Source organism: Myxocyprinus asiaticus, chromosome 40 (assembly GCF_019703515.2).
Source record: "Myxocyprinus asiaticus isolate MX2 ecotype Aquarium Trade chromosome 40, UBuf_Myxa_2, whole genome shotgun sequence".
Taxonomy (NCBI): domain Eukaryota; kingdom Metazoa; phylum Chordata; class Actinopteri; order Cypriniformes; family Catostomidae; genus Myxocyprinus; species Myxocyprinus asiaticus.
This window is the reverse complement of record NC_059383.1, coordinates 6,363,802-6,377,362: the sequence shown is the minus strand read 5'-3', so window position 1 is coordinate 6,377,362 and position 13,561 is coordinate 6,363,802. Positions and strand designations below refer to the sequence as shown.

The 13,561-nt window shown below is 38.0% G+C and overlaps 1 protein-coding gene across 1 annotated transcript in view; it reads left to right on the top strand.

The window, feature by feature from the left end:
- LOC127430652 (janus kinase and microtubule-interacting protein 2-like) overlaps window positions 1-13,561 on the top strand; it is a 63,308-nt gene that overhangs the window by 12,294 nt on the left and 37,453 nt on the right. Inside the window, exon 2 of the mRNA XM_051680579.1 lies at window positions 2,885-3,120. Within this exon, the coding sequence (XP_051536539.1) occupies window positions 2,992-3,120 (129 nt within the window). The 5' untranslated portion in view covers window positions 2,885-2,991. The remainder of the gene's footprint in view (window positions 1-2,884; window positions 3,121-13,561) is intronic.

Sequence of the window (13,561 nt, the reverse complement as noted above, 5' to 3'; positions counted from 1 at the left end):
GAGTAAGGGCTTGTGTTCTGCAGCAAATTTTTACTACATGTTGCTGTCCAGATAGATTGCTTACGCTGTTTTTTTTTTGTTTGTTTGTTTTTTTTGCACCATCATGCCAGTTTAGAGCTTGTAGTGTGAGTGGTGAACCAACGGTCCTTAATTTGTTTATTTCCAAATAATGTTTTTTTTTTTTTTTTTTTTCTGTTTTAAAGTGTAATTACATTTTATCATCAAAACACTGTCCAGTTAAATGAATTAAACTTAAAATTAAGTCCCTCCCTACATTTTTTCTCATTGAACATTGCACTAAATACATGCATATACTGTACATATATAGGAAGCCTTATTTACATAAAAAGTGGGTGTGTTTGTGCTGAAAAAAATGACAATGACTTAATATACGTGTGGCACAGCACTACACCAGTACCTGGTTAAACTGAATTGTGCGTGGATACTGAATAAGATGCAAGATTTTGCGCTGCTATACCGCACGCTATAGTGCCTCAATAAACTGTTTAGTGAATTTGTCCATGTATTGACAGCTGTGAGAAGATTATCTGCAGAACTCCTGTCCTGAATCTAGTGACACAATTATCACAGTCTTCATTTACAATCTCTTAATCACCATTATGTCATAATGCCTCTTCATCATCTCATTATGTAATGAAGGTTTATTTGAGTTTATACATTTCACAGTTGAAGACAAACTCTCTGCTCTTGGTGTGTATTCTTTAGAAGCGTTGTGAACACTAGCAACAACTCCTGCTGTTTAGTGTAGTCAACATCCTGGATTTAGCATCTAACCGCTTGTGCGATGCAGTATGTGTGCGTGGGATACTGGTTTACTGCACGTGTTGTCAAGGCAACAGTTGGCAATGCTGTCAATAGCTCCTGCAGGTGACTCATAAATACCATGTGTAATGTGTTCATTGTGCATTCGTCATACTTCATTGCAGTTACAAATGCTGTAGGACATGGAAAAGCACTGTATTCTTCATAATACTACTGTACATATCTGCCTATTCAAGTATTTTTGTCACTAAACATTTTGTTGTGTAAGCATAGGGTAAATATAATTGTTTTTTTTTTTTGTTTTTTTTTTGGTGTTTCTTGAATGGGTGCTTTTGGCCCTGTGGACTCTCTTAATAAACTCTCTTACAATATTCTTTTCACACTCTTGTGGAAATTGCATTTTAAACATTTTAAAAAGAAATTTGCAGACTCCTATATTTAAATTATAATATTTTCACACTTTTTGCATAATTTGACATCCAACTGGAATGTGGACATTGGAAATGATTTAAAAATTGAAATCCAATTAGATCGAAAATAGTTTTGATTGGATGCACGATAAAAAAATATTCTGTTCACAAAGTGATATATGGGTCATTGATAAATAAAGTTGTCTTTGATGATAAAAATGAGAAATCATCCTTAAAATCTAGTTTAAAGTTCATAAAAATAAACTGTGTCCATGTTTGTTTCACACATTTTTGAAAAACATTTGTACTTTTATTATATTTTCTAGCGTAAAAATGTAAACATGAACTTTTTTAAAGGTATATATGTATATATATACACACACACAGTATATAAATTGAGTCACAAATAATAGGAGTGTTTTCTTTGGGTTACTCAATTTGTGCCTTTTTTTATAAAAATGTAAAAATATGGGGGCCTGGGTAGCTCAGCGAGTAAAGACACTGACCACCACCCCTGGAGTCGTGAGTTCAAATCCAGGGGGTGCTGAGTGACTCCAGCCAGGTCTCCTAAGCAACCAAGTTGGCCTGGTTGCTAGGGAGGGTAGAGTCACATGGGGTAACCTCCTCGTGGTCGCTATAATGTGGTTCTCGCTCTCAATGGGGTGCATGGTGGGTTGTGCGTGGATGCCACGGAGAATAGCGTGAAGCCTCCACACGCGCTATGTCTCCGTGGTAACGTGCTCGACAAGCCACGTGATAAGATGCGCAGACTGACTGTCTGAGACGTGGAGGCAACTGAGATTCGTCCTCCACAACCCAGATTGAGGCGAGTCACTACACCACCACGAGGACTTTGAGCGCATTGGGAATTCCAAATTGGGAAGAAAAAGGGGAGAGAATTTTTTTCGAAATATCTGATATTTTTTAAAACATCACACAATCATGAGGGTCTTAAATGGTCCTCTCTCTCTCTATCTCTTTTTTTTGTCACATGAAGCAAAATGGCTTTCTGCATGTTTTTTCACCACTTGAGTTTGATTTGATGGACAAAAGTTTTTCAAATATTTATAATATTTAAAAACAAAATAGTTTCACTGCTTTAAAAAAAAAAAAAAAAAAAAAAAAAAATATTTGAATAAAAAACATTTATTTTTTTCAAGAATTTCAGCTCCAGACAGTTACACCACATGACATTTTTTAACTTTTTATAAACAAATATCAAAATGTATTTGAACTACGGAAAAAAGTAGAGGTGTATTCAAGTAATTATTTTGTGTGAATTGCAATTTGTAATTATTTTAAAATAAATTAATAGATTGAATAACTTAAAAATAATTAAATAACTAAAAAAATTATATTGAAATGGTTTATGATTATTGCACTTTTGTTTAGATTACCATTTAAAAACAGAGTAATATTGTTATGATGGATTTTTATATCTTTAGATTTATTTAAGGCTTTTGAAAAGTAGCTACAATTGATGAAGGCATTGCAAAATGTTTCCAAGATACTTGTAATGTGACCTTCACATAACAAAAAACTTTAATCTGTCACTCTATAAAAATCAACCTTTTTAACATACATGTCTCAATTTAAAGGAGTGTCTACAAGACAGCATGCTTTGCTTGCCCTTTGTCATTACCACTTATGTTAATAATAATGGTAATCTGTGTCGTCTTTTACATCCACAGGTATTCTGACTGCAAGGATAATGAGGAAAAGAAGGAACTGGAAACGACAGTGTAACGTGAAGTGATGGATGAGTGAGAGTGTTTGAAGAACCTCTGCATCTGATCCAATGGCGAAGAAAGCTCGCACTAAGGGCGAGAAGCCTGAGGCGCTCATCTCTGCCTTACAGGCAGCCAATGAAGATCTCAGGTCCAAACTAACTGAAATTCAAATCGAACTGCATCAAGAAAAATGCAAGGTAGGCGTACAACAAAGCATTTTCACTCATCTACACTGGATTATTCAGAATGGATTTTTTGTTTGCCCAGTTACATCACCCTCATGTTGTTCAAAACACATATGACTTTCTTTCTTCCATGGAACACAAAAGGAGATGTTATGCAGAATGCAAGCCTCAGTCACCATTCACTTTCATTGTATGGAAAAAGAGGAGTAAATAATGACAGACTTTTCATTTTCAGTCTCTTTACTTCCTGAACCACTTCACATAAGACTGTTACACCAGGATAGCCACCAATCTTTTCCAATATTCTTGCCTTTTTCTTAGAATTTAGAGCTTGCAACAACTTCTGCACCTTTAGTTTTTGTGATCGCAATGATCCTTCATCAAGGTTGGAAGGTTTAGCACAGAATGTGAACATTACTGGTCAGTTCAAGTGTTGCGAAAGGAATGCAAGCTCACCTACTGAAGAGTACGAGTGGTTCTGAGCTTCTGAAAACCATAAAGAAACCAAACCTGAGCTGAACCAGAACCTTTGAACAACGTTCAAAGTGATCTTTCATGCCCTTTGACATATAGAACACACTTATAAAAACTTCTGTCATTTGAAATGGTGCCTGACTTTGATCCCCTTCGGCTTTCATTTAAGTAACAGCCACATAAGAGTATGTTTAACAAAACACAATGGCCCCAAAAGTATACTTGAATGAATGTCACTGCATTATAAAATATCAAGATGACACAAGCATACTTTCAATCAAAACATTTCACAAAAAGAAGTTTGTTAGGTTTTTTTCAACATATTGTCTAAAATTAAGACAAATAGTGTTGGACAATATGGTTGTCAAATGAAGTTTTCCAAACTAAGTTTGGGAGGAGCTTGTTCATTTAATCCGACCAACCACATGGCCAGAGTGAGCGTATATAAACAGCTGCTTACCTCTTTGCTGCAACGATTCTTCCAGCATTTGGCCCCGCCCACTCACCCACGACAGATCCATGCGACAGTTTTAGATGACCCCCTACTCTGCGTAAAGCATTTGCCCTCATCAGATAAGCTCATCCCTTGCAATCGCTACGCTATTCACCAAGCTGCCGCAGCAGGCACTATTTTCATACTTCGTGGCAACACCAGCTGCCAATTTATCTGTTGTTTTGCTCTGTCTTTCTTTTATCCTCTTCTTTCCTCACCGAAGCAGACCTGGCATCCAGGCTGCCTCTGAACAGGCCACTGCTTTGCTATCTACCTGTCGTACAGCCCCCAATGGCTGTGCATATGTCTTCTCATCCTATTTTTCTGCCCGGAGCAGTCCCTATACAGCGTGAGGCTGTCTCCGCGAATGGCCGCTGCTCTGGCTTCATGCCACCTGAGCTCTATTACAGCTTTAATGTAATGCAGGGGAATCAAAAGAGTAACAATTTAATTCAAACATTATTCCAACGCACTCTAGCATTGCAGTCCGGTTCTCCCGCACAGATGATTCCTGTCAGCCTGATTGCCTCGCTGTGCAGCTCGTTTAGGGCATGTTCCAGTTAGAAGTGATCGTTCCCATGCCCTATTCCCTTCGAAGACTTTACCATCAACTGTGAGATATTTGGAGGGCTAAGAAGTGGGTGGCTCAAAATTCAGAACTCACTTTTAAGCCTTTATTATCTGAAGTTCCGTATGAAGTTATCTTCCAACAAACTATCATGATTGTTCTCCCTTCAAAGTGCCCTTCGGAGTGTGATTTATCCCATTCGGAACACAGGGGCAATCATGCAACAAGCGAACTTCCTTTCAAAATGACCGCTACTCTAATTACAAACATCTTTCCAAACCAGTGCAGACATTTTAGCGTGAGCTCGCTGCCACAGCAGCATCTGTTCTGACCATGCTACAGCTCACTACGGCTTTATACAGCTTCTGTCGGAACAGACCAGGTCACGCTCCACAACTCTTTCATGAATTATTCCGCAAATGTGACTTGCCGCCTCGCAGCATTCGAGCTCACCTCACCACGCAGCTCCGATAACCACGAAGCAAGCGTTTATACAAATTTCTATTCATCTCTAGACCATTACATGACTTTCTCTCCTACTGCCCAGGACAAACATTTCACGCAGGTGAAATCAACCCATCATTGTAATTTTACAGACACATCTTCTCTACTTTGTCCGAATCATTGGATTCAGACTCTTAACAAGCTTGCCCATAGAACCTAATTGCTGTATGACTTTAAAGTGTCTCAGCAGTCTGCCATAATCTCGTGCTCCACCCAAACTTAAAGTAACGGGTTGAAATCAGCACTGGATGATTCGGCCTCGCATTTTGCTTCATCCTCACAATATTTCAGTTATTCTGTAGAATTTATTACAGGCTATTAATATAAATACGTCGTATTTGTTCACTACACTACTGCAAAACGGTGCCCATATAGTATTTATTAAATCCAGTTCTCAGGCACAACCTCCAATGATTTCGTACGTCCTTGTCAGAACTAGACGAGTCACCCCATGCCAATAATACAGAGTTAATTGAAATACTCGCATTATGTTGGAGAACAATCTACAAAGCTCCAAACCATATGCTTAAGTTAAATAAATATCAGACCACAGATTTTCATCTTAGTACTTAGTTTTAGGTGCCATCTAATTCAATGACAAATCACCACTTTAAATGATGTTGTACGTATGCATATGCAAGCATGTATCCTGACATCACTTCACAAATGTTCCAGATATTTAATCTAGCAAACAATTTGTTTAAGGTGTCCGCAGACACTACATTTAATTATGCCTCCCTCAACAAGTGTTTGAACAGGGAAGCTTTGTTTCACATGTGTTCGCAGGTGTCTTGCAAAATCTAATCGTGCAAAAAAAAAAAAACTTTTACTAGAAGTGCTTTTGCAGGGGATTCAACTGCAGTGTAACACAGCAGTGGTTCCACTAGCCCACACTGGAACTCATCTTACCATGTTCTCATTTACCATTCCAGTTCAACCACTCAACTGCTCAGCATTGTTTTAAACTCTGCTCCTGCGGAGCCCTTTTACGATCCTGGCTCAACTATTCATCTAATAATCCAATCGCCAGTGCCATTTAATGCTAGGCATTTCTGCAAATGCATGTTTTAGATATTACTGTTTACATTATCCGTAAATGTCATATTATCCATAAACCCCGTCCCTCTAGGAAGCAGCAAGTAGTGGTAGCCCTACTGCCAATGGTTCCAAAAATGTGCACCTACTATCAGAGTGCTGGGGTCAGCCTTGATCTCAGCAGAACGCAGATACCGGCCCAATCTTGAGCCGCCGCCAAGCTCCAATGTTAGCTGCAGACCGATGCAATCTATGTCCAACCACGCTTCAGGTTCCCTGGCCACATTCACTAATGGTTCTAATACCAATCCACTGAAGCTTCAGCATTTTACCATGCTTCCGCCGAAGCTCCTTTCGTCTATGCCTCACCGCAGCTGTAACAAGCCCCAACTTTGCAACTGCAAGTCCCTTTCTCCTCTAATTCATACTTACCACCCTGGTACCCCACCGCAAATCCTCTCCTCGAGCAGTGCACTCATGCTTGGCTACACTGCAACCGCAGCGCCACTGCTATTGGCTCAATACATCTCCGAAGCGGCGCAAATGCGCCGTACACATGCCCAACCATGGCATGTCTTTCAGGCCATGGGTCTAAGCATCCACGACACCATAACACGATATGTTTTCTGCTTAATCATCTCATATCATGCCACTCATACCAAACAAACCAATACCCACCTAAGTGATTTACAACAAAAGTTTCAGGTCTCCCCCAAACAGTTCACCACAAGCCTACATCTCTGCATCAGTAATTTTAATTCAAATATACTATAAGCTCTCCCGTCGAATGCAGCTCAGGCTCTCCCGTTCAAATGCAGTGAGAGTCACCATGCCCAGACCATGGGCTCTCCCGTTTAAATCACAGTGCGAGCTCTCTCATGCAAACGCTGCACAGGCCCTCCCTTGAGAATCGCAGTAAGGGCCCTCCCGTTTGAATGCAGCACAGGCTTTCCCGTTCGAATCGCATTACCTCAGTAACATGATCAACGCGTCACTACAGCACATTATCAATTTGAGCGACAGCTTTAATTACTGAAGCATCTTTGTATTCAAATAGTGTGTGTTCGGTGTGAAATAGTGCACATTATCCAACATGTGTCCATGTTAACTTGTGCCTCACTTTCACAACGATGAGAAAATGACGTTCAGATTTAATACAATGTCATAATCGGACAAGACCATCAGCTTGTGAATGTGAGGCACAAGTTAACATGGACAAATGTTGGCTAATGCGCACTATTTCACACCAAACACACACTACTTTGAATACAAAGATACTTAAGTATTTAAACACCGCCTAAAATTGATAAAGTGCTGTAGTGGTGCGGTGATCATGTTATTACTGGTCGAGATAAAAAATGATGCCTCAAATTTTTTTTTTCTTTTTTTTTTTCTGCTGTTTGAGCTAATCATGCCATTTATTTCAATCTGTACAAGGATGCCAAAATCATGTAGTAAGTTTAAATTTGTTGGACAGTGAAATGTTGAGTCAGGAGCATGATTTTCAGAATCGACGAATCTGCAGCCAGTCGTTCACATCAGGAGTTGAGGGAGTTAAAATGGAAGGTCACCATTTAACATGAAAACCAGCTGAACTGTAACACCGGCGCTCTCGCTTGCTTCCGGGTGATCCCAAGGGGGGCGTGCATTTAACGATTAAGGAGGAGCCATTTCATCACTATTTTCTGTTAAAGTTGCTATGGAAATGTTAAATTTTAATATGTTCATATTTTCTGGTCATGATATCCCAAATCTGTTAATTGTTTAAGTAGTCTGTTGTTCATTTTGCCATATGATTAATTGTTGGTATTAAGTTGGTATTTTTTTATTTCTCACCCTATTGCCTAATTTGTTTTATTCCTGGGTATGTTGGCGGGAATTTAGACTACTTAATTCAGTCCCTCACAGCCTTTTGGGGAAAGTGCAAGGGGGTAAAGTGAGACAGATCAAACCAGGTTTTGCTGTTTGGAGCAAACTTTATTTATTAAAGTGTAAATGAGCAAAGTGTACGCAGAATATAGTGTTTGTACCTATTTTCTTCTACTGTTTTTTTGTTTTTGTTTATAGCATATCGTTCACTTCAATGTAAATAGCAACCCCTATCCTTGCACTGACCTCAATAAAACACCTTTTGGAAATATATCCATTTGGAACTCTTGCCTATCTATCACCACCCTTGACCCCTCACTGTTACTCTACGACAAGAAAATTGCCCATAATAACACATGCAAGTTGCCATCAGCTACAGGTGGAAAAACCTGTTTAGTGAATTCACCATAGATTATTTTATTAATCATTTCAGTGTAGGTGAACCCCAGAAAAACACTTTGTGACACTATCCCCATGGATTGCAAACTGCATTTTTGATGTGTGTTTCCTGATGAAAACATTCAGATCAGTGTACTGTCAGTTCTTCAGTGTGAAAAGAAGCTCATTGATCCTGTGACAAGACAACAAGATCCCAACCCAACGACTGAATGATTTTTTCAAACACCACGGAAGTGTTTTTCCAGTTGCTAGAGTAATTTACTAAGCAGGGAGTTGAGTCGGTCAAGTAGAGCTGTCACGATAATGAAATTTGGCTGACGATTATTTGTTAAAAAAATAATTGCGATTATGATGATTATTTTTCTGTTTCAGGGCTATGGCGATTAATTGTTTCTTTTAGGGCTTTCACAGTTGTCTCATAAATTAACATATTTCATATTAAACTTCAAAAATATAAATCAAATAATAAAACAGATTTCCTTTAAGACTTTAAAAAGTTATGAATGAAAAATAATGTTTTAAATATCAAAATATTTCTAAATACTTAAAATATGTCTCTCTTTTTGGTCAACTGTAGTTTTGGTCAGCTTTACATTTTACACTGTTGTTTTGGAACTCCTGTATTTTATATTATATATTTTATATTAAAAATAATAAATATATATTATACGTATTATGCATATTATGCAATAATAAAATATTTCTCATGAAGCAAAACTTTTGAGATTTTGTTTAATAATTTTATCACTCCACAGAAATAGAGTAAGATGCAAGGAGCCGCGATCAGACGATTATTTATTTAAAGTCATTAACGCTCTCCCACTGGAAGAAGCAGCCATGAACTCTGAACCTATAGAAAAGTCAGCATGTGAGACACTGGCTTTAAGCAAGTGGTGTCAAGGTGATTTTTAGTGGATGTATGAAGTCAATTTCTCTCAAGTTCACACAGATTTCCTAGCAGAGTAACCACAGGTGGAGTTCAGCACAATAACTACAGACATGTTCCACTAACATTTCAGTAGTTCGCACGCTAATGTAATCCTGAAGAGGATAGTGTAAACTTGTTTTGGCTCGCTGTCCCTGGCGGAGGTATCGAGGCTCGAGACTTGAGTGGGTGAAAGGAAGGAAGAGGGGTGAAACCTCCGCTGCCCATCAGGTCTGCTCCTGATGAGAGCGCCAACCCTATTTTTTAGTTGGGGGTTTTTTTCATCGTTTTTCTTTATAAGGATGCCTTGTGGCCTGTCCCCCAGCCCTGTGTTTCCAATGTTTCCTTGAATGTTAGCAAATTTAGATAAAAAAAAAAAAAAAAAGAAAGAAAGAAAATAAAAAACATTTAAATAAAAGCTAGTACTGTATTTAGTATTTATTCTTTCTATGTATTTTTTAGGACTGTCAATCCATTAACATTTTTAATCAAATTAATTACATGATATTGTCATTATCCTGCCATCTTGGTTTGGTTTTTGTTTTTATATTTATTTTATTTTTGGCTTTTGATCCTGCCCTGTTCTCCTTGTTCTGTTATATGCTGATGTGTCTTTGTTGAGCACACCCCACTGTTAGCACTTGGTTGTGTATGTGTTTCGACTGTTCCCTAATTCCTTTTGTGTATGTATTCCTGCCTCATTTCTCTGTTTGTTCCTGGCTCGTCTTGTGGTTTTTCCCACATGTTCAGGACTCCTCTCTTGTTATTCTCTTGGATTCCGGTCTATTTATTTTTCTTTTTTGCTATGTTTTGTTATTATTTTGTTGTAATAAAGTCCCCGCATTCATCCCATTCTCTGCAATCAAGTCCTTTTTTCCAGTTCCTGACATTACGAACCAACCAGTTTGGATTCAACGGGCATGGGTTTTATTTTTTTATTTTTTATTTTTTGAAGGAAGCTCCCATTCAGAGGTCAGCACCTCCCCACAGCATTTCCATCATGGGCAGGAGGAAAGTTCAATTGAGGAGTTTGCCCAGGAGTTCTTGGAATCTCCTCTGGAAATTTGATGAAGTGGCACTCAACGATCCCTTCAGTGCAGGTCTGAATGAGCCCATCATGTCTCAGATGCCTAGGGGACCTGAGCTGGAGCCTGATGGAGTTTATTTTCATCTACACCCATTTTAGAGACCTTGCTGCTGATAATGATGCCTTGAGTGACCACTTGCTTCTTCTTGAGGAGATTCCTCAGCCGTCCTCTGAGACATGGAGCTCTCCTCCCATTGTCCTCCCTTCTAAAATTGCAAGAAGAGGAGGAGAAGGAGATGGTCTACAGTTCCTACAGGGGTTGCTTTTCGAAAGGTGCCCGCCCTCACTGCTGCAGCCCCCTCAGAGGTGCCCGCCATTGCCACTGCCCCCCTTGGAGGCATCCGGCCAGGTGCCATCTGGCTACTCCAAGGCTGCCTGACTTCGTCCCTGCTCCTGAAACATCTGACCCTGCCCGCTTTGTTGAGCCGCCCACCTGGCCTCCAAACCCCGCTCCCTTCGATATGTGCAGAGAAAGGCCCCCAAATAAAAATAACTTAATATGTAATAATTAAATTATTTATAAATAATTATATTTAAACAATTATAAATATACACATATATACAGATATATATATATATATATATATATATATATATATATATATATATATATATATATATATATATATATATATAATAATTCAGATAATTACGTAAATACATTAAATTATTGTGACTGATGAGTTACGAATTGATTAGACAAAACAATATTTTGTTTATTTCCATATCATTGAGCATAAGCCTATCAATGGCCTGCAGTCCACAGCAATCCATTTTACAATTTAATTAATCAATCTGTCCGAGGTAGACTTATTATAAAGGCTTTCTATATGTACACCTTTTCTATATGTCTCACTTTTCACCGCATCATAAACAAAGTGTTTTAGGATGCTGTGTTAAGTTAAATGTAGTTTGAACCATAGAAAAACACATCTCGATACCACTCCATGCGGAGTTGCGCTTAGTCCAGCTGCGTTTGAACACAAGAACGCATCATCTTGTGCTGTCTGATGTCCGTAAGTGTGGTTTGTTGCCTAACTGTAGTGGCGCTTACTGCTGCCTACTTTCTGGTACTCATAAAAACATGAAGGTGGTACTTCAAGTTAAGTCATTTATATTTGTATAGTGCTTTTCACAACACACATCATTTCAAAGTATATTTCTTTTTATGGTCCGAGGTAATATTAACTGCATATTTTTTTTCCGCATTGAATTAACGGGTTAAATCTATAGCCCTAATATTTTCATGTTTAAGTGGAATAAAACATACCATACAACATGGGATACTCCACTGGCCACTGCCTGAACCTCGGACTTCTCTGCAAATGATCTGCCACAAGCTTCCAGCTGGACTGCAGTACCCCTCACTGACCTCTGCCCACATCATCTTGGTCAAAGGATAGACTACGTTCTCCTTAAATGGAATACGTAGATAATAGATTAATGCCAACTTTCTTCGCCAAATTAAAAAGGACACTGCATCTGCACTTCCGCTGTCATTTCGGAATGGACTTCATGCACTTAATGATTAATCTTACAGTTCATACACAATCCTGTTTCAAACATTGCTCACCAACATCTACTCAGTTTACTTACATAAAACAAGACTTGCATTACACATAGATAACCAGTTTTGGCATTGTATTCATGCTGTTTAGCCAGAGGGGAATTGGCTCCCCCTGTGAGCCTGGTTTTCCCCAGAGGTTATTTTCCTCCATTATCTACATCTCATGGAGTTTTGTGTTCCTTGTCACAGTCGCCTTTGGCTTGCTCACTGGGGGTCTAAAAAAAAATTTTTTTAAAGTATGATTTTCAATCAGGTTTTTCATTTAACTGCTCAGTTAAGACTTTAAGACATTACAGACTTCACAGCATCATTTTCTGTAAAACTGCTTTGAAATGAGTGTGTTGTGAAAAGGGCTATACAAATGAAAAAAAAAAAAATGAAATGAATACATTTTTCTTATTTTTATTAAACTTATGTGTCAACCCTTTTACCATCATAACTCCCTCTTATTAAAATGATCTACATTTCCATAATCAAAACTTTATGTTATGAAGACAGTAAGTGCAAATAAGTTTTTCCTCTTTATTGATCACTTTCTTATTTGTTAGGTTTGTCAGTAGGGGACAATCTTAAATTGTCAAACTTTTTGTACTCAAAACAACTGATAATTAAAAAGTGGATATTTAATGAAATATCAACATTAAATTATCTTTATAATAAACAACTTGTTGTGTCATCATGACCTAGAGCATAAATCTAGCAATGGCTAAATTAACACTAGAACTGTCAACACTGTTGCTGTGAACCCTGTTACCCTGTTACTAAGGCATGAATTTATTCCAACATATATAAAACAATTTCAGTGTAGCTTGAATTGGCACAGTGCAATTTACTAACACTAATTTACTAAAATTTACTAAGACATTCTTTGTCTGATATAATGTTTAAAATCTTAAAGAGATTTACTTTAAAAATCTCCTTTTTGAAATGGAAAAGGAATTGATTTCGGGGAATGACACAAACAGGTGTATTATTTTTTCGTGCAGTATTACAGCACAAAACCTGCATCTTATTCACTAACCACCAGCAATCCAGTATAAATAGGCGCAATCAGTGCTAAAATAGTAATGCTCCATGAGTATCTAAATGAAGTCATTACCAAGCTTTTCAGCATGAACACCTCCTTTAAATTAGACTCATTATAGATTACAAAACTAAATTAAGTGCATGGTAAATTAAGTGCATGGTAATAACTAAATTTGTGTTCAGAACATATTTTGTGGGCCTGTTTGTGACGTTGCCTAATTTACATGATTTGTTTAACGAATCGGACACTAAGGCAGCACAGAAAGTCATGCCAACTTTTTGGAAAAATGGCTCAGAAAAGTGAAGTTAGTTCTGAGAAAAGCTCTAGCATCATTTTCTTTGTAGATGACACATGGTTTGATATATTATTATTTAAAGCAATGGCATTCAGACATTTTTAAGTGTGACTGATATGTTCACATACTTTTTGGGGACAATGTACATGCCATCATAATTTACAATAGCACTTTGTGTGCATCCGCTACAATGCCATCCAAAACTTTACT